This window comes from Taeniopygia guttata, chromosome Z, assembly GCF_048771995.1.
Source record: "Taeniopygia guttata chromosome Z, bTaeGut7.mat, whole genome shotgun sequence".
NCBI classification, from domain to species: Eukaryota; Metazoa; Chordata; class Aves; order Passeriformes; family Estrildidae; genus Taeniopygia; species Taeniopygia guttata.
In genome coordinates, this window is record NC_133063.1 from 65,847,519 (window position 1) to 65,874,083 (window position 26,565).

A 26,565-nucleotide genomic window follows, 5' to 3' on the forward strand; every position below is an offset into this window, starting at 1 on the left:
ATTTTCTGTCTTACTTCTATTCTGTATTTTCTGTCTCTCTTTATTGTAAGAGGTTCATAGAATTATGGAATGGTTTGTGTTGTAAGGGACCTTAAAGCCCATTTCTTTCCAACCCCCCTGCCATGGGCAGGGACACCCCTCATTAGACCAGATTTTTCAGACCCCCATTCACCCTGACCTTGCAAACTTCCAGGGACAGTGCATTCTCAGCTTCCCTGTACAATCTGTTCCAGTGCCTTCATAAGGAAGAACTTCTTCCTTATCAAAACCTGCTGGATTCTGAACATTCTCCAGATTCTGGGCATCTCCTGTTGGCACTGGCACCAGCTAGACTTGGGGTAGATTTAAGTTCTCCTCCCATCTTTAGTTTAGTAAACTTTAGTTTACTTTAGTAAACTTTGGTTTAAACCCTTCCTGCATCATGTAAATGAAGTGCCCTTTCTCTCAACTTCCAAATTTTTCCTTAAGATCATTTTACCCTGCAGCAATATTCATAGTAAGTCATAAAAGTGAGAAATGGCAAAGGAGAACTCTAACCATGTAAAATAGCTGAACAACTACCCAACAAATGTAAATCGCCAATGAGATAAGATGATAATTTTATTGTCATCAGATTATCATGAGCATTTCCTTTCTAATCTTTGTAGCTCTTGTTCATTATGTTATGCCACTGGTCAGAACATCAATCTCTTGTGGACAACACTGGATTATTTGCACATATTTCATAATTCACACATCACATTTTGCATAAATTCATATATGTAAAAATTAAATACCATGTTGTTGGTCAATCTATATATGTATGTAGACATCAACGTAGCATGTAATGCTGAGGGTGGTACTCCTTTTTGAACAGCTACTACCAACCACAAGACTGGCTAATTTTCTTTTTCTTTTCACACACTTATGCCTCTAAAGAAATCAGCTAATACAGTGGAAGGAACACACTGGGTTGATATACAGTCCGATCTTAGAACATATTTTTAAATATTTTAAATTATAAGGGCTTTGGATGATACCTGTATCATATGTCTTGGATTTTCCCCAGAAGGTAACATGTAATCTAAAACTCTGTCAATTTTTGGAAGAGCACTGAGAAGAGGCAGATGGTAGTTGAAAAGAAACATGATAAAATAAATAATCTCTTTTATTGTTCTTTTGACAAGTTTTAACAAACCTGTATTTTCTTTCCACAGCAGAAATCTTACATACTTCAATGATTTTCACCCACTGCAGAAATGTACGTAAAACACACTTATATCCTTTTCAGACAAGGAAATCTTAGTGTGGAATTGCTTTACACTATGTACATGCTTTGTCTACCAGGTGGCTACATATTTTTTAAAGGGATGCCTACAGAGCATCTTTCAGACTGTGTCCTAGGTTGACTGTATGATGCCTTTATCCCCAATCGTCTGCTCTGTTTATATTGAATAATAAGTTCTATACTTTTAAGACTTGTTCTAGGAGTGAAAGGGAGGGGGGAAGAAGTGCGGAGTTTGTTTTCAAGAACTGCACTCCCTTCTCCACATTCCTGCTCCTGGACTGTGTCGTCTGTGGATGGACAGACAGCGAGAGAGAGATCTCCTTTTTTTCTTTTCCTAATTAGTTTTTAGCTAGCTGAGGCGAAGAAGCTCCCTGGACTGTAGTTTTTTTCCCCTTTCTCTGGACTGCTCTGGACTGAACACCCAGAAGAGCAGCAGCAGCAGCACCTGTGGCCCAGCGGGCCGGGCCTGGACCGCAGTATTTCCAGAGCCGGAGGGACCGATCAGAGACTGAGTGAGCCCAGCTGCAACCCGGGAGATTTTTCCTGAGTTTGTCTCTCTCTTAGAGTGGCGAGAAGTTTTATTGTTTAATATTGTTTAAAATTGCTTGTTTCATAAACAGGTTTTTTCCACTTTCCTCCAAAGAAGTATCCTTCCCGAACTGGTTGGGGGGGGGGGGGGGCAATTGAGTCTGCTTTCCTAAAGGAAACCCTTTTAGAGTTCTTTCTCCAAATTTGACCTAAACCAGGACAAATACATTTATTGGCGCCCAATGTGGGGCTCAAAAAAAAAAAAAGTGGAAAAAACCTTTATTCCTTTACTGATTGGATGTTGGTTGTGCTTATTTTGTAGTGGGTTAAAGCAGTCAGTAGCCATGTTGCTTACATTCATAATGTCTCTTGGGGTAGAGTCCTTAATGTGGTTCTGGTCTCTAGGCTTTTTTGAGGTTTTAGTACTTTTCTGGTCACTAGGATTCTTGTCCCTTACACGTAGTTTTTACAGTAGAAGAGTGCAGATTAAAATAGCTATTGGGCTGGGCTTGGTGATAGTGATTTATAAGGTGCTTGTAAAGATACTGGAGTCTGTTCAAGATATGTATAGTTTATGTTTTTTTCGTCCTACCCTGCATCCTAGTTCCAATAGTATGTTCTGGGGGTTTATTAGTAATTGCACCCAGTTTGTTAGAGGAGGAGCAAGGCATGAGGTTTTCCAGCCTCTCCTTTCCTTCTTCTCTTTTGAATCTGTTATGCCACTTTTCGAGAATGTTCAGTTTCCCCTGAATGTTAAAGAGACCATCTTTCTGGTATCTATTCTGGTAAACTTCCTTTATACAGCCTGCAGCGTCTCTAGAGTGAAGGCTGAGATGTCCAGAGGAGCTGATGAAGCCCCTCACCCAGGTGTGGAAAATCCTGAGTGGTGTGGAGAATGGGAAAATATAGGCCAGACCCTGAAGGAATTTTCTGACCCTGTGGAGTGGGATTTTCCATGTGAACAAATTCAAAACCCACTTTCCTGAAGTGGGGAAATATCTGAAAAAGAAGTTCCATGATGACTCTAATGAGAAAAGGATCATTGCAATAAGCTGGGCCTTGGCTTATGCTTATCGCACACTGCTAGATACTGTAGGCCGGCAGACAGAGGCAGGGGGGCAGGGAGATAAACCAGCAGCTATCCCAGTCACTCAGGCTGCAGACAACACCCCAGTTACTCAGGCTGTAGCTGAACCAGACAGTAACCCTAAGCCACTGGCAGTCGCTGCGGGGAAGAAGAAAAGCAAAACCGACCGGCCAGGGACTGACGATGATGATCCAGGAGAAAGACCCTCAAAGCTAATTACTGACACAAAAGCTGGAGTTAGGGCAACCGAGGCAGGATCAGAAGCCACCCCTGAGTCCTATTCCTTGAAGGACCTTCATGGCCTAAGAAAGGATTACACTCGACGACCTGATGAGTCTATAATTAATTGGTTGGTCCGTCTTTGGGATGTTGCAGGCAAGGCTACAATTCTGGATGGTAGTGAAGCGAGACATTTGGGATCCCTCTCACATGATCCTGTCATTGACCAAGGAATGATGAGGGGGGCTAACCCTCGCAGCCTCTGGGCACGGGTTCTGGAAAGTGTAGCACAAAGATACCTGTGTGCAGATGATCTTTATATGCAGCAGACCCAGTGGAAGACTATAGAACAAGGGATCCAACGCTTGAGGGAAATGGCAGTGGCAGAGATTGTCTTCTCGGATGATACTGTAAATCCAGACTTGGTACCGTGTACATCCGGGATGTAGAGAAAACTTGTAAGACTTGGGCCACATGAATATGCTTCTGCTGTAGCAATAATGAAGCGAGATGAGGGTGAGGAGACTGTGCTCGATATGGCAAAGAAGCTCTGAGCATATGCAGATGCTGTACATGGCCCAACCCATGCCAGAATTGCAGCAGTGGAAGCATGTCTGCAGAAACTAAAAGACGAGATAGAAGAAAATCATAAGAAACTCAGGGAGGAGATGAAAGAGGGTTTTCTCCAAGTCTCAGCAATACAAATCAGAGGTCCTGGTACCCAACGCAGATGCTCCTCAGATGGGGAAAGAAGGTACATCTCACGAGCTGAGCTGTGGTTCTTCCTGCGCGATTGTGGAGAAAATATGAGGAAATGGGATGGGAAACCTACTGGTGCTCTGGCACAACGGGTGCGTGAATTGAAGGGAGGCAAGACTCCGAAAGGAGTTTTCACCAAAAGGGAAGCAGCTCCAGTGACTCATAATCAAACTGCCGTATATGATGATGATGACGATATTTTCGATCCCCTTGAAAGAACCTCCAAGACATATGCCCCAGGAAAGAAGGATAACCAGGCTTAGAGAGGCCCTGCCTCTAGCCAGGTAGAGGCTAGGGAAAACCGTATTTTATAGACTGTGTGGATTCGTTGGCCTGGCACATCAGAACCACAAGTATATAAAGCTTTGGTCGACACTGGTGCACAGTGTACATTAATCCCATCAAAATATGTGGGAGCAGAACATGTTTCTATTGCCGGTGTGACAGGGGGATCACAGGACTTTACTTCAGTAAAAGCTGAGATCAGCCTGACTGGAAATGAGTAGAAGAAACAGTCCATTGTGACTGGCCCAGAAGCCCCATGTATTTTAGGCATAGACTTTCTCCGAAGTGGGTATTTCAAAGACCCAAAGGGACTCAAGTGGGCATTTAGGATAGCAGCTGTAGAGACAGAGGGCATCAAGCAATTGAACAGCTTACCTGGACTATCAGAAAACCCATCTGCAGTAGAACTCTTGAAAGTAGAAGATCAACGAGTACCAATTGCCACCTCAATGGTGCACCGCCGGCAATACCGAACGAATCGAGATGCCGTGATCCCCATCCACAAAATGATCCGTGAGCTGGAAAGCCAAGGAGTAGTCAGCAAAACCCACTCACCTTTCAACAGCCCCATCTGGCCTGTGTGTAAATCTGAAGGAAAATGGAGATTGACAGTAGACTACCGTGCATTGAATGAAGTGACTCCACCGCTGAGCGCTGCTGTGCCAGAATGCTAGAACTCCAGTATGAGCTGGAGTCCAAAGCAGCAAAGTGGTACGCCACTATTGATATTGCTAATACATTTTTCTCTATTCCTCTGGCAGCAGAATGCAGGCCTCAGTTTGCTTTCACCTGGAGGGGCGTGCAGTACACCTGGAACCAACTGCCCCAGGGGTGGAAGCACAGTCCTACCATCTGCCATGGACTGATCCAGACTGCACTAGAAAAGGGTGAGGCTCCAGAACATCTACACTATATTGATGATATTATTGTGTGGGGGAAGACAGCAGCAGAGGTGTTTGAGAAAGGAGAAAAAATCATCCAAATTCTCCTGAAAGCTGGTTTTGCCATCAAAAAGAGCTAAGTCAAGGGACCTGCTCGAGAGATCCAGTTCCTGGGAGTGAAGTGGCAAAATAGACGGCGTCAGATTCCTACAAATATCATCAACAAGATCACAGCGATGTCTCCACCAACCAGCAAGAAAGAAACACAAGCTTTCCTAAGTGCCATAAGTTTTTGAAGACTGCACATTCCCGAGTATAGCCAGATCGTGAGCCCTCTCTACCTAGTCACCCGCAAGAAAAACACTTTCCACTGGAGCCCTGAACAGCAGCAAGCCTTCACCCAGATCAAGCAAGAGATCACCCATGCAGTAGCCCTTGGCCCAGTCAGGACAGGACCAGATGTAAAGAATATGCTCTACTCTGCAGCCGGGAGCCATGGTTTGTCCTGGAGCCTTTGGCAGAAGGTGCCTGATGAGACTCGAGGCCAACCACTGGAATTTTGAAATCGGAGCTATAGAGGGTCTGAAGCCAACTATACTCCAACAGAAAAGGAAATTTTAGCAGCCTATAAAAGAGTCCAGGCCGCCTCAGAAGTGATAGGTACGGAAGCACAACTCCTCCTGGCACCCCGACTACCACTGTTGGGGTGGATGTTCAAAGTAAAGGTTCCCTCTACCCACCATGCCACCAATGCCACATGGAGCAAGTGGATTGCACTTATCACACAACGCGCCCGGATTGGAAAACTGAATCGCCCTGAGATTTTAGAGATAATTACAAACTGGCCTGAAGGTGAAAACTTTGGTCTCGCTAATGAAGAAGAACAAGTGACACATGCTAAAGAAGCGCCACCATATAACCAACTGCCAGCAGAAGAAACACATTACGCTCTTTTCACTGATAGTTCTTGCCGCATTATGAGAATGAAACGGAAATAGAAAGCAGCTGTATGGAGTCCCACACGACAGGTTGCAGAAGCTACAGAAGGGGAGGGTGGCTCAAGTCAACTCGCAAAACTCAAAGTCGTTCAACTAGCCCTGAACATTGCTGAAAGGGAGAAGTGGCTGAAGCTCTACCTCTACACTGATTCATGGATGGTAGCCAATGCTCTGTGGGAGTGGCTGGAGAGGTGGAAAAAAGCTAATTGGCAGCGTAGAAGAAAACCAATTTGGGCTGCTAATGAGTGGAAAAACATTGCTACCAAGGTAGAGAAGCTATCTGTGAAAGTTCACCATGTAGACGCCCATGTCCCCAAGAGCAGAGCCAATAAAGAGCACCAACACAACCAGCAGGTAGACCAGGCTGCAAAGATAGGGGTGTCAAAGATAAACTTGGATTGGCAACACAAGGGGGAATTATTCTTAGCACAATGGACCCATGATGCCTCAGGCCATCAGGGTAGAGATGCCACTTTTAAGTGGGCACGAAACTGAAGAGTAGATTTAACCATTGACAGTATTTCTCAGGTTATCCATGACTGTGAGACGTGCGCTACCATAAAACAGGCCAAGCGGGTAAAGCCCCTATAGTATGGTGGGCGGTGGTCCAAGTACAGCTATGGAGAGGCCTGGCAGATTGACTACATCACACTGCCCCAGACACACCACGGCAAGCGTTATGTGCTCACCATAGTAGAAGCCACCACTGGATAGTTGAAAACCTATCCCTTGCCTCATGCTACGGCCCATAACACCATTCTGGGCCTTGAGAAGCAGATCCTTTGAAAACATGGTACCCCTGAAAGGATTGAATCAGACAATGGGACTCATTTCAAGAATAGTCTTATCAACAGCTGAGCTAAGGAACATGGCATTGAATGGGTATACCACATCCCCTACCATGCACCAGCTGCAGGAAAAGTGGAGAGGTACAATGGACTGTTAAAAAACACCTTAAAAGCATTGAGTGGGGAATCTTTCAAGAACTGGGAGCAGAATCTGGCAAAAGCCACCTGGTTAGTTAACACCCGAGGCTCTACCAGTCGATTGGGCCCTGCCCAATCTCAACTTTTGCATATAGTAGATAGAGACAAAGTCCCAGTAGTGCATGACAGAGGTTTGTTAGGGAAGACAGTGTAGATCAATTCTGCCCCAAGTACAGACAAACCCATTTGTGGGATTGTCTTTGCACAGGGACCAGGTTGTACATGGTAGATAATGCAGAAAGATGAAAGAACACGATGTGTACCTCAGGGAAATCTGATTGTTGAGTGAGAACTATGTGTAAATATAACTGTTTTCTAAATATTACTGCCATTGTCTGTGTATAGCTGTATATTGGATGTATAATATATGTGTTTGTAGGATTTGAATATATATATATATTAGTTTTAGTAGTAAGCTGACGATATGGGGATAAGGGGTGGAATGTCCTAGGTTGACTGTATGATGCCTTTATCCCCAATCGTCTGCTCTGTTTATATTGAATAATAAGTTCTACACCTTTAAGACTTGTTCCAGGAGTGAAAGGGAGCGGGGAAGAAGCGCGGAGTTTGTTTTCAAGAACTGCACTCCCTTCTCCACATTCCTGCTCCTGGACTGTGTTGTCTGTGGATGGACAGACAGAGAGAGAGATCTCCTTTTTTTCTTTTCCTAGTTAGTTTTTAGCTAGCTGAGGCGAAGAAGCTCCCTGGACTGTAGTTTTTTTCCCCTTTCTCTGGACTGCTCTGGACTGAACACCCAGAAGAGCAGCAGCAGCAGCACCTGTGGCCCAGCGGGCCGGGCCTGGACCGCAGTATTTCCAGAGCCGGAGGGACCGATCAGAGACTGAGTGAGCCCAGCTGCAACCCGGGAGATTTTTCCTGAGTTTGTCTCTCTCTTAGAGTGGCGAGAAGTTTTATTGTTTAATATTGTTTAAAATTGCTTGTTTCATAAACAGGTTTTTTCCACTTTCCTCCAAAGAAGTATCCTTCCCGAACTGGTTGGGGGGGGGGGCAATTGAGTCTGCTTTCCTAAAGGAAACCCTTTTAGAGTTCTTTCTCCAAATTTGACCTAAACCAGGACAGACGGCTAGAAAGAGTTTAGCCTTACAAAGCAGCTGACCAAGAACTCCCTTGGTATCCAAATGCTATTTATGGACAGTTTAAAGAATGATATAACAGTAAATCCCTAACTAGTCTCTTCAGTTAAGCAGCATTTTACTACTTGTGCTGCCATAACTTCTGTTGTAATTCAGAGACTGGTAGCTAAATGACAGACAAAACCTTCTGAGAAATCAGTTTGTAAATCAGGAAAAAATACAACAATGAAAGAAAAGTCACATTTCATTGCAATAGAAAAACTCAGAGGCTATGGGACTCCCTGATTAACTTTTTGCACTAACATAACTATCATAAATCAGTTCTAAAACTAGCATGAAGTTTTTGCTTCCTGTTATGTTGTTTAGGCAATTTGTCTGAATGGGGAATGCATTTCATACAACCAGAAATAGTATTCGTGCTATAAAAAAACTTTAAAAATAAGATTAAAATGCTATTTATATTTTGGAAAGAGCAATTATAAATGTGGTGCTAAGGCATTTCCATAAGAAGCAATTTTTTTTTTAAGAATGATAATGTGATCAGTGTTTTACTTACTTGTACTAGGATCTTTTCATATGCTATTGTTTAGAATATTAGAATTCATACTGAAGTACTGCAATGCCTATAAGTAGCACAATGAATACAATAAGAATATCCAGATTTATATTTGTTTTAACCCTGATAATACAGCATATTTGGAGTTTAAAGATTATAATATTTCAGACCTGTATTTAAGTATAGTCTGTTAATAGTTTCTTTGATTGGAAGACTTGGAAAATTGTAGCAACCTATGCAGCAACTGTCAATAACTACTAATTAAGTGTTTGCAATGGGAGGTAATTAAGGCAAACGCTTATCCATTAAGACAACAAATATAAGAAAACTGAAATAACTCCAGAATTGACAAAAGAACTCAAATTTTCTACAGCTCCTGTCTTTGGATGTCTACAACCTATGTACTCAGTCTATTTGATCTTCACTTTTTATATTATGCCATTCATCCCCTCAGATGTACTATGGCTGCAATATTCCTGCATAAAGTTCTGCCTAATATTTCTCTATAATAACTATTTCTTTGTTTCTCTAAATGCTTCTTGCAGTGGTGAAACAATGAGCTTTATATACATAGAATGGTAAAATTTTAATGTGTGGATCTAACCACAAATTGTTCAGCCATCTGAAAAAGCTGATAGGTACTGTTTTCCAACAAGCACGTGAGATAGACACCATATTAACTAAAACTAAACTTTTTCATTATTCGTTGCAAGTTCAAGACTTCTCAAGCCTTGTATTTCCTTCGTTTAAACTCTAGCTATTTTTCACAGTAAACATTTTGTGTCTTAATTTCAGATGTTAAATGACTTCTCTTACCTAATAATATGCAATGTATGTAAATCCCCAAAATGCCACAGCATATCAGGCTCTTTCTCTATTATGACTTTTCAGACTAATCCAACTCCTCCTGACTTCCCTGTCAAGAGACTGCAGACAGGTTTCAATATGAAATTTCATACTCTTTAGTGCAGATGCTTAAATACACACTTATTTTGGGTTTTTCTGCTCTTTGGCTCAAAATACAAACAGTTAAGTTTCACTTGTATTATTGGAATTACTTTTAGAAATCAGCATAATAGGATTTATCTATTTAAATACATGAAAGATATAAAGCTATTTTAAAATGAATGCTGAAGCACCCTATTCTCAATATAGAAGATTTTATAGCACCTATCATGCTGCAGTCATTCTTGGGCTTTCAAGAAGGAAACTTGCAGCTGAGTAACCTCTGTGCTTAGTTCTCTAATAGTAATAACTCCACAGTGCCAACAAGCCTTTACATGATAGACCATTTTGCTTTTGCATATTTTTTAGCTGCTTAGTTCACAACACATTGTGGATATGCTTCACAGTCAGTAAAAAAAAAGATAACTTTATCTCCATAATAACTAAAAAATTATATACATTCAGGAAAAAGGAAAAAACTAAATTCCAGTGAGACTACTGGAAAAAAGAAAATACAACCTAATCTCTTCTTAAACTCATTGAGCAATACAGAAATATTAGTGTTTTCATCAGGGCAAAAAACCTAAAAATAATGTTTCAACCCAAAACAATTTTAAAAAATTATTTATTTCTAAAATTCTTTTTCTTTAGTATATACATAAGAAAACTCAGGGAAATCCTCTGATGTACAAGCCATAAAAAAATATATGATACAATCGATAGCTCACTGCAATCAAATTAAAACTATACAAGAAATAGTCCCTCTGTTCCATTAGTAAGAAAAAAATCCCAAAGAAAGAAAGAAAGAAAAAAAAAAATACCCAAAAATCCACCAAACCCAAGCACCACTTTCAAATATGCCTACAAACATCTGATGACATTCAGTCAAATACCAACCCAGAAATTCCATATAAATAAAAATCAAATTGTATCTAGTGTTCACAAAAAATGATCCTGTTCTCCCACAATACTGATGAGCTGCAATACAGGACCTCAATCATGAAAATAAAAAAAAAAATGGAACTTAAAGCAAAACAAGGAAAAGCAATATCATATTCAGCTGACCAGAAAAGACAGGAAAAGAAAAGAGCAAGTAATTCAACAGTTCTTCATGTAAACCTCCTTATGATCTTAAAGGTAATGAGAAAAAACTTTATCAGTAGTAGAAACCATTAAAAAATACAGATTTGTAATATTATGACAGACTATGATAATTTGATGAATGATTTAGTAAAAGAAAAATTGTCAAGTTAGCCTAGTACTATAGTTCTAAAGAGAAGTCTCACAAACACAAAACAAAATATACAGCCTAAAAATGTACAAAACACTAAATAGATACAAAACTAGTGGTTTCTTCCATATTTTTTCATTTTCAAAAGAACCAAGTCCAAATTTTCCAGACAACTTAACTCAAAAATGGAAATAGATAAAGAAGCCAATAGAAAGCCTCCAATATTGTTGGAAAACAACTGAAATTAAGTGGATAGGACTTCTGACATATTTAGAAAGCAGAAAGAATGTAATGTAGGACAAAATTTGACTATACATAATTTTATGTCACCGAAACTTTAGACTGACAAATACCTACTATTTATATGTCTCAATTTAGCAATGAGACTTAAGTAAAAAACACCTGATGGCATGGCTACACAAACAGATCAGCTTGCTCTTCCAAATATCAAAAGGTCAATGATGAGCCAAGAATTTTTTTTTTTAATGGAAGGAAAGGAGAAGTAAGAACTGTTCTATCCTCTCCATTAAATAAATAAAACAAAATAAAATTAAAAGAAAGACAACAACGCAACGACAGCAACGCAACAACAACAACAACAAAAAGTAAAAAAGAGAAAGAATACAACAACAACAAACCCCCAAAAATCAAACCAAAACAAAAACAACTCTTTTTTTCCCCAGGAACACAACTTGAATGTCTCAGGAATCTACTCCAGTAGAACCACCCTGAGGGAAATCACAAAGATGAAAACTCATTGCTGGAAGCATTTGATCAAAACTCTTCTAGTCCTATAACAGAAACACTGTCCATCGAAAATAAATGAGACCACACCAATTTTTCACACAAATTTCATTCAGTTATTAATAAGATTTGATTTTTTTCCTCTGCCATCCATTAAACATCCATTATGTTTATATGTCTAATATGCTTAATTTTGATTAGTTTCCTGTACCTCAGTTGTGAGATTTACAACCTGCAGTGCTTGTGGCATAAGACTCAATTAAATCATGAAGCATTTTGCACCCATATTTCCCCTCCTTGGGCTAATGAAACTAATTTTATTTTAAATATTTAGTGCAGAGCAAGGTGATATAGCTCTAGACCTTTAAATTATCAGTTCATTTTGAAAAAATATCTTATTTTCTTGCTTTATGTTTCTGCATGCTATTCACTTTCCTTATAGTGACATTCACCTTACAATATATCTAAAATTTATACTTGCAGGTATATACTGCTAGTAGGAAGAAAAAAAAGCTGATACTTTTTTTTTTAATAATGAAATACTACTCAGTTTTGGATTATTATTTCATTAGTAACACGCTTTCTTGTGTACTCAGATATTATTTTAATTCAAACACTGTAACGACAAAAGGAATAACTGCTTCTGCTTCTCCGCATATCCAAATTAGATAAATTAATAAATTAATAGAAGAAGATCAGTAGCTGCAGAGATTCTGACAGGTAATAGATTACCTGCTAGGCTGAGGAATATTCTGCACAGCTGCATTTTCTGATAAGGCAGCAGTTCATTGTCATCATCATTTCTACTTTTAAAATGCTATCATGCCAAGAACTTAAGTCTTTTAAAAAAGTATTATCTCCTACCAGATGCTAGCATAATTTTTATTTATTCCATTACAGATTTATCAGAATAAAATTTTATCAGAGTTATTCCATTTTTTCATTGGAATATTTTATAAACTGGATACTGACAGTCACACTGCTATTTCATACAGATATTACTTGGATAGGTAAATCAACAGTGCATTATACAAAGAAAGATTAAAGCACTACTTTCTTGCTACTTCCAACACAAACAGTCAATCAGCATTCAAATTTATCAATGTGGAACTGTAAAAGACAACCAATATATGGTACTTTTATTCCCATATAAACAATATTTTACAAGATGGTAGCTACCAATATGCAATACATAGAGCACAGACATGAACATAAACTCAGGTAATCCCAGGTGCTGACATAAAGCTGTTGACAGATTCCCTAGGTGCTATCATTGAACATACTATTTTTGCATTATCTTTTCCTTTGATCCAACAATTCCCTCTGGCACTACCTAGAAAATCCTAACAGATAAGCTTTGGATAAAACACACCTAGTTAAGCTGTCCTAGACCCCCTAATTCCTGTTTTGTCCCACTGCAACTGCGGAGGTTCCTCTGGATTTTTCTGCTCTCAGATTTAGATGCTAAATTCAATGCACTCTTTGTCCATTTCTGAATTGACCCTGTCATGGTAGGAATTGCTGTGACTTTGCAATTTGAAATGCGCTTCCATGGCAGTCCTGAGAATCAGAATGATTATAAATGCTGTGTATGCTTGAACAGTGCATAGCACTGTGCAATGAGCTAGGATTAATTAAATTTCAAAGCCAAAATATATATTTCACTAAAGCTTTAAATTGCCCGTGCAGTCATCTACATTAATCATCTCATTTCATATCAAAACTGTTCATTTTAGCCACATGTTTTATTGCCTGAATATTAATTTCTAATTCAACTAGTCCTGCTTCTGACCCTAAATAGAGCAGAGCCCATGAATGTCACTAATTTTTAATTAGTGTTTAATTAAACAAAAATTCCAAGCCATAAAAACCTATGTTAATAACAGTTGCATCCAAAGCAGTAAATCAAAACACGTGATACTAAGAACTAATTAACAAAACTACAATTTCAGTTGTTTTGGTACAATATTTAGGCTAACCATTTGTTATCTCTCCAGTGTTCAATCAGCCATTAAATCTATTTTCTGTAACTATATCCCAGTGCAGAAGTAAACTTCTTTCCTCATAAATGGGAGAAAATACCTTCTTTTTATTTCATTCCATCCATACAGTGGCTGTTGCTATCATTATTCCAATGAAGTGAAAGGGTGGGGGGAGAAAAAAATTACTCTAAAAAAAAAGCAAAACAAAAAAAAACCCTGAAGAAAAATAAAGAAAAACCCTTAAAACCTAACCAAACCTTTTGCTTACAGAAACAGACATTGAATTAGGCTGAACCTGTTCACAAACAGGTTACCAAAATTAATAAGGGTCTGAAACACACAGATTTGCCACTGTCTGAGAAGATGCCTGGTCCACCTCACCTAGCACAGAGCTGCATGAGAGTGAAAAAAATATTTTCCATCCCATGTCTTCTTTCTGTTTTCCAATTTAGAGTCAACAAAAGAGATTAAATAATCCAATGTTAGAATTAAGAATAATGGATCAGAATAATCTTCTGTCTGCTGCCAATACACCTGGAGGTGCTGGTGAAGCTAAACAGGCTTTTTAATTATGTATTTACCATAGTACCAGGAGGCACTGTTATAATGTCTAAATGGAATTTTTTTTTAGATTACTGCATCTATCAGTTTATAATATCCATTTAACATGACTTGCTAGTGGCAACTTTAGAACCAACCTTGAAAATTGCCCTGAAATCAAATGGATTAGGACAATACTTATTCTCTGTGAAAATGAACAGGTCTGACAAATGCCAGACAAAAGCAATATGCAGCGCAATAGAGTCACATATCACATGGGTTATATTCATCCATACTCCTTCAAATTAATGTAAGATGCTCCACTTCTTGCCAGTATAAAGCAAATAATTTCAGTTCAGAAAGACTGACATGAAGAAATTTGCAAATAGCCACTTTTGCCTGTCACTGAAAATGCACAATGGATGTAAAGCCAGTTTCATTTTACACCATTTCCTTATTTTTTCTACTTTATAGTGTTCTCCCAAATTTCTGCAATCCCCTCAAAAAGCCATATAAAAACAGCTTTCTGCCTGCTAAACAGGTTTCTGTGGGTCTTTGAAAACACTTTGTCCATTACATGTTTATTCTTGGTAAAGTTGCTTGTTAAGCAAGAATAACTCAACATATATAATGTGTCATCAAAAAGTCATGTTGTTTTTTTTTCCTCTTACCAAAGCAGGTTGGTAGATGCTGTATAAACATGTCATAGTTTTAGTAGAGCCAGGAAACAACATTTTCCAGCTAGCAGTATGGAAGTGCCCATCTAGCAGTGTGAGTAGTAAGTAAAGTAGATCTGAGTGTAAAATATGAGATTCCCTAGTTAAAAAAAAAAAAAAAATTACTAACAGAACTTTCCTGTTACCCACAGTTCTGCTTACATAATAAATCTGTGAGTAACTCCTCCCAGACTCCTGTGGCCAGTGAGTAGTATGTGAAACTAAAAAATCTTACATTTATATTGTTCCCTTATATCAATACTTCTCATTCTATATAGGGCTGATAAAGCATTGAAAAATTAATAAGACTAAATGCTAACAAGAGACTTTATTACAAATGTCAATAAATCACAGTATTCTGGACAGACTTTATTTGCATGAAGAGAAGATGTAAAAAAACATACATATGTCATATTCAAGTATTCTTCTATCAGTGACTCTATTTTATTCCTTTGTGTAAGTATTTTTTGTATAACGTTGTATAACCACCACTTATGAAAGCTATGAAAGCAATGATATTCCATACATTTGAAACAATCATAAACTGATAGTTCAAACAAGTGAAACAAGTGTGAGGTAAGTGAATCAATTGATGCACTTATCACTAGGAAAGAATTACATCTGCAGTAAAATGAAGCCAGACTAGATTAAATTTTTTTTTTCCATATTTTTCAGCACTGACACTCCCTTAAACAAGCCAAAGGTCTGGAATAAGAAGCTATTTCAAATGATTGCTATAACATACAATTTTCTTTTAATTCTGCAGCATACTGATAATGTAAGATAAAAAGACAAGTCAAACTTCGACAGGCTCAAAAATTCTTGATTGATTAAATTAAAGAATTAAATGCATAGGGAGATATTTACCCAGCTGTGATGACCAAGCCATTAAATAAGGTTTGGTCCATGTTTTATGGAAATTCATTACCCCTTTTGCTGTAGAAATATTTCTTCATCCTGGCAAGAAACTCAAACACTCCCTGTTTCTTTTCATAGCTAGGCATTTAATGCAAGATGCAAAATTCAAAGCTACACAAAAAATCTGAAAGCTTGCAGATTATATTAAACTCTGCTGCTGATTTAACCAATCTGAGACTTGGAAGAGAGTGCACCGTCATCTTTTAAATGTTCAATTTGGCTAAAAAGCTCTATTTGACACATTGATTTAAGAAGTGATGTATTGTCAACCAGGGATCCCATGGTAGTTGAGAGTGAGGAAAAAGTGAAGGTGACAGCCAAATTAAATGTGTGAAATCAACATTGCCCTCAGGCTTTTCCTTTGGGAAGCATTTCTTTCTTTTGGCCACTTTTGTAGGACTATAAATTTGTGTGACATAAATGGTAAAATTACTGATCTGTGATGGGATAGGCAGAGCCAGAAAATAACCTGTCAAGAGCAAAAGAGCAACAGGATTTCAGATTATTTTAGACAAACTCAATCTATGAGACATATTTGAAGAAAACTACAAGAAATAATTATTTATCTTTAATTTTCTCTGCTAATGAATGATGATAAAAACTGGAGAGTAGCACTTTAGAAAGGGACGTGGAAGTTTAACATGGGTCCTGGGGGACGTCAGGGACAGCATCACCAGCTGGGCAAGGGAGGGGACTGTCCCGCTCTGCTCCGAGCTGGGGTGGCTTCGCCTTGAGTGCTGGGGGCAGTTCTGGGTGCCACAATGTAAAAATAAGACACTAAACTACTAGAAAGTATCCAAAGCAGGGCAATGAAGATGATAAAGGGTCTTGGGGGGAAGCCTTATGAGAAGTGGCTGAGGTCAGCCTGAAGGAGTCTGAGGGGACACCTCATTGCAGTCTACATCTTCCTCACGAGGGGAAGCAGAGGGTGGCTGGGCACTGGAAGAGGCTCCCCAGAACAGTGGTCACAGCACCAGCCTGACAGAGTTCAAAAGGTGTTTGGACAACGCTCTCAGACTCTCAGGTGTGTTGTTTTCTGGGACTGTCCTGAGCAGGACGATGTGTAGGGCTCAATGATACTTAAGAGTCCTTGCAGTAAAACTGCATGCATAAACAACCTGAAAGAGGCAAAACATTTGAAATGGGTCTGTTCACCCTCTTAATACTGGCTTCCACAAGGTGGTTGGGGAGCTACATCATACTCAGAAAAGGAGGGCAGCTATGACACTCACCTTAGACAGTTGCTTATAGTGGGAGCCTGCACCAGTACAGAGGACTGAGTACACTATATCTCATTAATGGTTTGAATCTGTGCTCCCAGTTCCTGTCTTGTGACAGACCATGATGTTCCATGCGATACAGGTTTAGTCCAGGTCATAACAGACAAAATCACATTGCATATTCTCTCCACTGTCCCCTTTTCCCCGTCAGAAAACAAAACTAGACATAACCAGCATTTTCACTTGTCCATATATTGTTACAGCTTAGAAATTGTAAGGATCTGTCTCTTAATTTTTCTCCCTCAAAAAAATTGTGTTTGGAAGGGAAGTGGGAAAAGCACTAGGAGGACTTTTAATAATGTCATTTGCAAGGGAGCTGAACTGTACCAAAGGTGAACAGCATGCATGATGGTGTTTGAATTTCTGGCATCTCCTTCTGAAGGAGTAAGACATTAATCCTACAGACCAATTTTTACCTTGTTCTGGAGATTTAGAATGCATTAGACTGCAACTCTCTTTCTAAATATTTCTATTGCTACTGAAGATTTATTACTACTATTAACTGTAAGTGCAACAGACTCTCACTGTTATTTCAGTGAGATTCCTTGCAAGCAAACATCTGATATGGCTCCAGTAAATAGTCTTTATTGAAATGCTTTTATTGTGTATATATATACCAGATCATATAAAAATACCTAATTTTTTGATATCTGAGCTCTCTTGAATAAAATTTTAACTTTCAAATTTATACAAATTTCATGTGTCTTAGAGAACATCTACTAGGTCATCATCAACATAACAGTAAAAAATAGAGAAACAGGGTTTCCTTTATTTTATATCACTTGTGGTGTATTGTGTCATAACAAATGCCGTACCATACTAATAACTGGAATATAAACAGGAGACATTCCCCTTCTACCGCTGTATTTTATGCAGTAACATGGAAGAGATTTCATCCATCTCTAATGACCTATATCAATATTCAACAAAACAAGACAACAATGTTATACACAGATAACTACTTATGTCAGCAGTAGACTTTTTACTCACTGTGGTGTAAGGACAGTTCTGTGACAATCTATTTAAACTCGAACCTCTTAAGCAGCAAATAATCCCACTAGACATGTAGATGTATGAATATTTAAAAAATACTTGTGCAGCTTGTGCAGCACTTTATTCACAACCATTTGGTCACACGCTTCCAGGTTTCTGCTAGATCTCAGAAGGACAAATAATTAAAACTATATGATTTTGCCTAAATTAATTTAGATTCTAGTGTGTGTTTGAAACAGCAAGTATATGTCTAATTCATGAGTTCTAACTCTCCCTTAAAAGCTTATTGAAGTGTAACAGCTGCAACTTGTGTTTTAGTCATAGGTAGGTGGAAGTATCATACATTTGCAGACAACTAATCAGAAAAATTTTGGTTGAGAGGGACTTTTGAAGAGCTTTATTCTGACCTCTGCTAAAAGCACAGTTGCCTTCAAAGCAAGATTACTTTGCTTCAGGCCTTCAGTCAGCTCTTGAAAATCTCCCAAACATCCCACAGCTTCTTTGTGCAACATTCTCAGTAGCTGACTGCCTCACTCTGAACTTTCTTTATCATACCAGATGATCTCCAATTGCAACTTCTGATCTTTGTGCTCCGCTAAGGAAAATTTTCATCTATTGTCACTGTAGTTTCTCTCAATTTTGGTGCCAAATAGTACAGACTGATTCGCCTCAGACCTTTTTCCTCCACATTAAACAAGACTGGGTCCTCTTTCTTCTTCTATGCTATGTATTCCAATTCTCTTGTCACTTTATTAGTCTTCTACTAAATTTGCCTGCATTTGTTAATTTTTCCTTTTCAGGTGGCTTCACAACATAACAGAGAATCCAACATGTGGGCTCACTGTGTTGAGAACAGAAAATAATCACTCCTCTCTGCTTACTGGTCAATTTTGCCCATGCAGCTGCTGTCCTATGTCAACTTACTTCCTACTAAAAGCCACAGACCCTTCTGCACAGCTGTTTGCTACCCAGCGTTTTAGTGAGTAGCTTCTACCAGTGAGTGGGGTTATTCTGTCCCAATGGAAGGACTTGTATTTGTCATTGGTAAGTTTCAAGGAAGGCATTTGTTGAATACAAAGTTGTTGAAAATGATCATTGCAAAACCAGAATAAAATTAAATAGCAAGGATCTGGCAAGCCAGTACTTCGTTAAACTAAGAAGTGGAAAAATTCAGAGATCATTTGGTATTCTTAGCAGAGCTTATAAGCACATTACATCAGCTACCAAATCTCTGGAGGGCACTTCTTATCATGTAAAGAGAAAGAACTGCATGGATTAAAATTATGCTGGTTATGTTTGGTAGGTTTTAAGACAGAGTAGGTGTGGGAAGCACTGTTACTAAAGCAGCTAATACACAAGTTGGTAATCAATGCAGAATTGGTAGGTTGTTGTCCCAGACTGAGAACTACTTTTGCCCAAAAGACCTAGTTATGTCAATTATATTCTTCTTTTCTTTCTACAAATACTACAAAAATTTGATCATTAAATTCAGAAAAAATCCTCTTAGATCAAGGTATTATGTGACACTAAATGTGGGGTTTCAGAAAACAATTTTATTTCCAAGATAAGCTATTTGTTGCTGTTCATATTCACAGTACCTGCATTATCAGACCAGTGATTTACCACAATACTTGTGTTTTTTAGAAGGAAGAAAATGTCTTTAGGCTGAGTCATCAGTTAAGAAAGTCTTTTATATATAAAAATTATTTATAGGTTTGGTATTGTACTGTCTATGAATCTGTATCTAAGTCTTGACTAATACATAGGTTAACACAATGGTAAGAGTAGAAAAGTATTCACCCTCCAGAGATCATTCAGTCTAGATTTCATATAGAGGATCATATAGGAATTCAAAATAGACCAGGGAGACCATTAGAAATCATTGAGGAGCAATTGGCCTCTGTAAAAGGTGTCAGTGAATACGAGTGCCTGGTTCATGCACTCTCATGGTACACAAGTAAAAAATGAAAACAAAATATTTCAAAATAATCACTAAATGCTGAGATTTTGAGGTTTTTTTCCTACTATTGAGGTGGATGGACCTCTGACCAACCTGACTGAGTTAAAGCTGTCCATACATATTGCAGGGGTTTGGATTGTGTGTATTTTAGAAGTCATTTCCAACTGAAATTATTCTATGATTGCATGCAACGTACAAAAAAAGAACAGAGGTGTCTGTCTGAAAAAGGTGCCAACTGATGCTGCGAGGAGTGGCCTCGTGGCCAGCTGAGCAGGAGTCAGTTTGTATGTACTGCTAACCATGGTGACAGCAGTGCAGCTCTCAAGGGCCCTACACACAAGGTCCCATGGGAGAACCAGCGACAGGATGGTCAGAAGGAGCACGGCATCCTGAATAGATATAGCTGGGAAAAACTGCTTTGCTCCCACAATAAAACTTAAGAACAATCTGAATGGAAAGACAGAGAAAAATTGGATAGAAAAGTATACCCAAATCAGAGCCCAGAGAATTAACCTGAAATCAGTCTGTTTCTGACTGATAAAACCAAAGAGATAAGGCAAGCAAGCAGGAAAAGAGTTAAAGTAACATCTTTAGACCTGAGCCTACAACCTGTCCCATGAAGATACAGTCTTGCCTCATCAGTGCCGGAACCCAAAAGGCCAGTGTGAATCCACTTAAATGCAGGAGTTGGCAAGTCCAGCCACGTTATATATACAGCAGGGACACCTTTCTCTCGTGCTTCATGACATGTCACTATAATCTTGGATAAAAAAGACTAGTCAACTGCCCTTTTCTTAAGAAAACCACTTACTTGAGATGAAAAAAGTATTGGTTTATTATTTAATTCAAAAGACAACTTGAGGCTAGTTCATAGCACAAGCACACTTGTTATGTAATTTTATGCTCTGAGACATTGCTGGTGATCAATAAACAGTGATTTCAAGCTCATGCAAGGGTCAATATAGAAGGATTTTGGGAAATTCTCCTTGTGAAAGTGAATTTTTAAAAATAAAAAACGCATCAGGGAGGGTCAATAAATATTGTCATGTGTTTCTAATTAGCTCAAGTTCTCTAAAAACTGTCATGGCATGATAAACTAGAAATCAGTTTTTACAACTAAATCAATGAATGCTTTTTCAAAGACAAATTAAGATGTTCTTAGTGTGCATCTAGTCTAGAAAATTGCCTAAAAAATAAATATTGTGTATGTGTACTGATTTTACCTTACAACTCTTAGCATTAGTCCTGTGACTTTAATATTCTAACAATATTAGAATCCTCTGGATTATGGAATTCTAATAATGAGAAAAAGAATTATGCCTGTCTGGAAGACCCCAGTTAGGATGTAATTATAAGGTGAAATCACAAGTGCAAAGCAATTGAAATGCATGGTTGTGAGGGCTCAGTTTTGACAACATAAGAAAGCTTTCACTAAGCATTCACTGGTATGATGAATATTTTGTATAATTAAGGTTATGCTTGCTACTGGAAGCAGTATATCTACTCTGTTTATAAGCCATATGCACATTAGTGTACTGATGACTTGCAGCTTGTGATATACTTTTAGTAACAATGGGCAAGAAATATATTTTTTTTTGAAATTATTGCTTAAACTGTCATGTGTTGTAATGCCCTCAATACACACTGAGGAAGAAATTACTTATCGCCATTCTGTCCTGCCTTTGTATGTTAATCTTTTAGTACATAATTATTTGTTTGTTAATACCACAACAGAGAGGCTAGTTTTATATTATTGCAAAAGGAAGAGATATTACAATTTCTATATTTTAGGCACGAGAATACATTACTTGCACCGCTGAGTTTTCCAGAGCTGTTACCTAAATTTTGTCAACAAGCATCATTTATACACACACATGCATACACACACACACACACTGTGGCATATTTAACAGCTTCTGTACTGAATTTAGTTAAATATTTACAGACTTATTCCAGTACATCTCAAGGCAGCATCATGAGAACTCTAGTGACAGAGAAATCCTCAGCCTTCTTGACATGGGTCAGACCCCAACAGGTGGATGTGAATACTCATGGTCCCTACTACCATGGAGACAATACTCCCCACTCCCAATTCCAAACACCTCCATAATATTTAATGCAGTTGTTTAGAAAGAATACTATTTGTAGAAAACACAATGCAATACGAATTAATTGGTGATTTGGGGGTTACTCTTATATTTTATCACCCTGGAGAACAAAGACAACTTTGAGTCTTTAATTTGTTGAGAAGGCTGCATGCGGTAAAACAAGCAGGTTTATCAGTAATTAAAAAATGGGGGTGAGAATGTTTTTCTATCAATTAAAAAATTATAAAAATTGAGATGTACATTTTAAAGATATTGTCGACTGCCAAGTACTAGATGAAAAAATCATGTTAATAAAGCACGTTGAGCATTCATTTTCTAATGAATGCATTGTATGTTATTATTTGCACAGACTCATTGACATTTATCTAGTGATAGAAGTTAGTATTGTTTGTTTCTCATCTTTCTTTAAGAAGTAGACTTGAAAGCTCACAGGTCCAAGCATGACACATATAATGTTGGAATTTTGTGTAAGCAAGCAGTACAAAAGAAATTATATGCATTCAGCCTCTTTAACCATTACATTTTAATTATTTATTTCCCTCTATTTTAAGTTTAATCACTGCACTGTATATATAGGCAAATAGTTCTAATAACAAATGATTAAATGGCAAAAAATAATGCAAAGGACACAGTCATCTGAGAACTCCTCGCCTGTTTCCTCTTATGCTCCTGTCACCTGAAGGGAAGCATAGAGATGTAACTGTGGGAGACTGCAGCCAACAGTATTGAAAACACAGAGCCAAACTGCTGGTATCAATGTGTCAGGAAACTGAGCAAAACTAAAATGAGATCTGTTGCAACATAAACACGTGCTGCAAAGATGGAGGGTACAAGCTACATCTGCTAGAAAACAAAGGCTTTTAAATCTCTTGCAAGCCCTCCTTTTCTCCTGTCTTCAGACCCAAGTCACTTACCTACACATATACATTTCATTTCCTGCTCTATCCCATTTGCCCAGGCTCCTGCCTTCCCTCTTCTTTGGGGAACCATTTCTACAACTTTTCTCCATAGCCCTGCCCCATGAGAGCCTTGTTTTGCCTGCTGTGCCCAGGCATATCCAGAGAAGACAGTGTGGACCTAATTGCAGTGCTGCTGCTCTCACCAAGCCACACAGAACTGGCTCAGACAGCCTGTTTCTCACACCACAGGAGGGAACAAGCAAGGGGATGAGACACAGCCTATCCTCATCAGCAGATTGGACACAAAAAGCACACCCTAGGCTCTTGTTCATTCTTTTGTCACCCTGACCCTAAGTAAATAGTTTTCTTTTTTTTTTTTTGATGGCTAGAGAACAGTCATTGGTATAAAAAGACTAAAAACAAAGAGTGAAAGGCTGTAGTAGATAGCTTTTCACTGGAATTTTTTGTATTTTCTAGATTTTATTTGACCTCACTATTTCAAAGATTCACATGCGAAAATGTTCCCATGCAGTTCTATCATCTGCTCTTCATTACACCTATAAATTTCTACAGGACTCCAATTTTCCATATGTGGGCTGTTTTTTTTAGATTAGTTCATTTGGACATCTACTCTTGCATATGAGAACATAATTTGTCCCTCTCCTTATTAAGTTTTACAGTGCAGTCTTTCTCTTTAGTGATTTATTTACTGACTGACTAAGAAAACAATCACCTTAAATTAAAGCTACAATATTAATTAAATTCTTAATACATACAATTAATTTTATTTTTAAAATTGTATTTATATTCAAGCTTCTCTGTTGACAAATACATATTTAGTCTTACTGTAAGCAAATCTTTAAATAGCAAAAAGACACAATGAAGACTTTACTTACCAAGCCATCCTGATCCGGAATTGGGTATGCACATATCTGTTTCAGCACTGGGCAACACAAATCCAACCACAAACACTTCCACTCCATCAGCCATTAGGGCCATTCCTAGCACAAAGAAGAGGGCCCACTGGAAACGACCATGGCCACATTCTTGTATTATCAATTCATATTGCTGGGCTAGCTCTTCTTCATCAGCTTTCCTCTCTGTTTCCAGTTCATGACGATCCTTGTATTCATCACGCATAGACTGACCTAAGGCCACCATGTCATCCTTACCCTGCCCCGTGCTGGGGATTCCCTGATACTCTCCTTCATAAATTTCATCATCTTCATCATGTCCTTCAGTTGCTTCACTTGATCCTTCATCATCATTAGCTTCTACACCATAATTTCCTCCTTGACCATAGTAATCATCATCATCATCTTCCTCATCCTGGAATCGACTGTAGGACCTCTGTGTGTAACCATCCTGGGCTTTGTCAACTGCTTTATTCACTTTTTTCACTGCTTGCCTCTTCACCTCTTTAGCAATATCTTTGGCCCCTTTCACTAGTGAAGTCCTGTCTTTGTATGTGTCCTCCATCCTGTATCAAAAGGACTGCTGCTACGCTGCAAAGGCACCTGCCAAATATTGTTTGGAATGTCTACTGCGTGTTGGACATCAGTAGAAAAAGCCCAGGTACAAGTGAAGCTGTAATACTCAACCTGTAAAATATAAGAGAAAAAAGCTTATACTTCACTATTTTTAGATGCCTCTTCACACTGACACAGAATCATCCCCATCTTTATTGAAGCACTGGACATCAGAATACAGGGCTTCGAATATAAAAGCCTGCATTTTCTTCAGAGATACAAATACCGCAGGTTACAAGGAAAATACGCTAAAGATAAATTTAATATCTCTATCAGAGAATCTTTAGAATTCATTTTTTTACTCTCTAGTCTCAGATATCAGGTTTTATTCTGAAAGAAACCAACCAATTCCATGCATCATACATCATATAGATTCTGTCTGCAATATCCTTTCCCATTTAAATTCTGTTTTATAAGAACGGGCTACAAACACTAACCTTTCTCTCAGTGAGTTACCATGAAATATCTGTCTAGCCTTCTATTTAACACAAATCCTGTAAAAAGTTAGTATTCCTCCAATCTGTACCAGTGTCTCAAAGCTGACTGAATATGGCCAGTGCATTCACAGTGCACTCACACCGAGTCTCAGCAATATGAAATCCCACCCTAAAAAATTCAATGTGCGAAGCTGCGTGGGCAGAAGTGGTGGCACTTTCACACTTTGGAGATTCCCAATACCTAAGTCATATTCCTTTCTTCCCTATCTATACTCAGAGTAGGGGCAGAGTGGAGCAACTGTATATTATCAGCTAACGCATTTCCCAATGTGTTAGTCCAGCATGAGTTCCCACTAACCAAGCTGCATGAAAGCACCAAGACATTTTGCCCCAATTCACCTCCCTGCCCCACTGCTATGTCTTTCCATCTTGTGTAGCATCAAATGCAGACACAATGAGTCAAGAGCAGTTGCTTACTAGAGTGAAGATTAACTTTTCCCTTCTTCTTGGTGCAATTTTCAGGCATATCTACAGGACAAGTTGCTCACCACATATCTGCACTGTCACTAGGGATGGGAAAAAAGAAATGGCTGCAGCATGCAAGCATACAGAAGGATGAAATGCAGGATCATTCTTTGGCAACAGTCTGTAGTTAGAACAGCTAAAATCAATTACAAAATTGTACCATTACTCATGTGTCTAAAGTTAAGGGAGAGTGTGTGTGTGTGTGTGTGTGTGTCTGTCTGTCTGTCTGTGTGCACGTGTGTGAATCTGGACACTGCAACAGATTGTAGAAGCCTCCCTTCTGGGAGAAAGCAGGCTGCAGGTTTTCAGAAGTGCTTCTAAGAAAACACTGCCTGCTTCCAGCTTCGGGAAAAGGTTATTTTTAACCATGATAATTTTAATGATCCATTTTCCAGCATTACCTCAGAAAAACTGCAGTAATGCAACTAAGGAGACAGTAAGATGTGATGCAGGAGTAAAAATAGATGGAAATTTCTGAAGCTAATCTTATCACCCTTTCTGAAGCAGTGTGGACTGCCCTCAGAGCTTTACAGGAGAAGACCAAGGAATGGCTTTAAGAAGTTGCCCTTTACTCATTCTATTGCATATATTGTCTCCAGAAGTATGCTCCAGACATGAGTTTTAGGACCAATAGTGTTTTGAGGGATAGGAAAAACTACAGACTGGTTAGATAAACTAAGGATGTGATGTACTTCTGATACAAGAAAACAAAGCCTACAATCACATAGACATGACTTCAGATGCTAAAAGATATATCCCTAGCCTTTTAATAATAGAAATTTACCCATAGTAAAAAATGCCCTTATTTTTATTATCTTCCTCTGGATTAATTTCATACACTTTGACTGTTTCTCAAAGAAATCAAATGTGATGGCACTATTCAACTATTAATGGAAACTGAAGCATTTACTGGAAGAGAAATGCAGCCTTAAAAAAGCCCTGATGTAATATTTATGACTGCAAACTGTAGTCTGACTGTAGGTACATGAAGATCCTTTTAAGTAGGTCATCCTGGTGAATCTTTTATGCCAAGGCAGTTTCTCTAATTACAGCTTCCCAGTTTTCAAGGTGTTCAGTAGAAGTTGTCCTTCTAGCTAG

At 38.5% G+C, this 26,565-nt stretch overlaps 1 protein-coding gene across 2 annotated transcripts in view; it reads right to left on the minus strand.

Annotated features, from left to right (window-relative positions):
- SV2C (synaptic vesicle glycoprotein 2C) overlaps positions 1 to 26,565 on the minus strand; it is a 109,354-nt gene that overhangs the window by 59,211 nt on the left and 23,578 nt on the right. For both annotated transcript variants that reach the window (XM_072922576.1, XM_072922577.1), the window contains one exon: positions 23,873 to 24,577. In XM_072922576.1, the coding sequence (XP_072778677.1) occupies positions 23,873 to 24,455 (583 nt within the window). In that variant the 5' untranslated portion in view covers positions 24,456 to 24,577. The remainder of the gene's footprint in view (positions 1 to 23,872; positions 24,578 to 26,565) is intronic.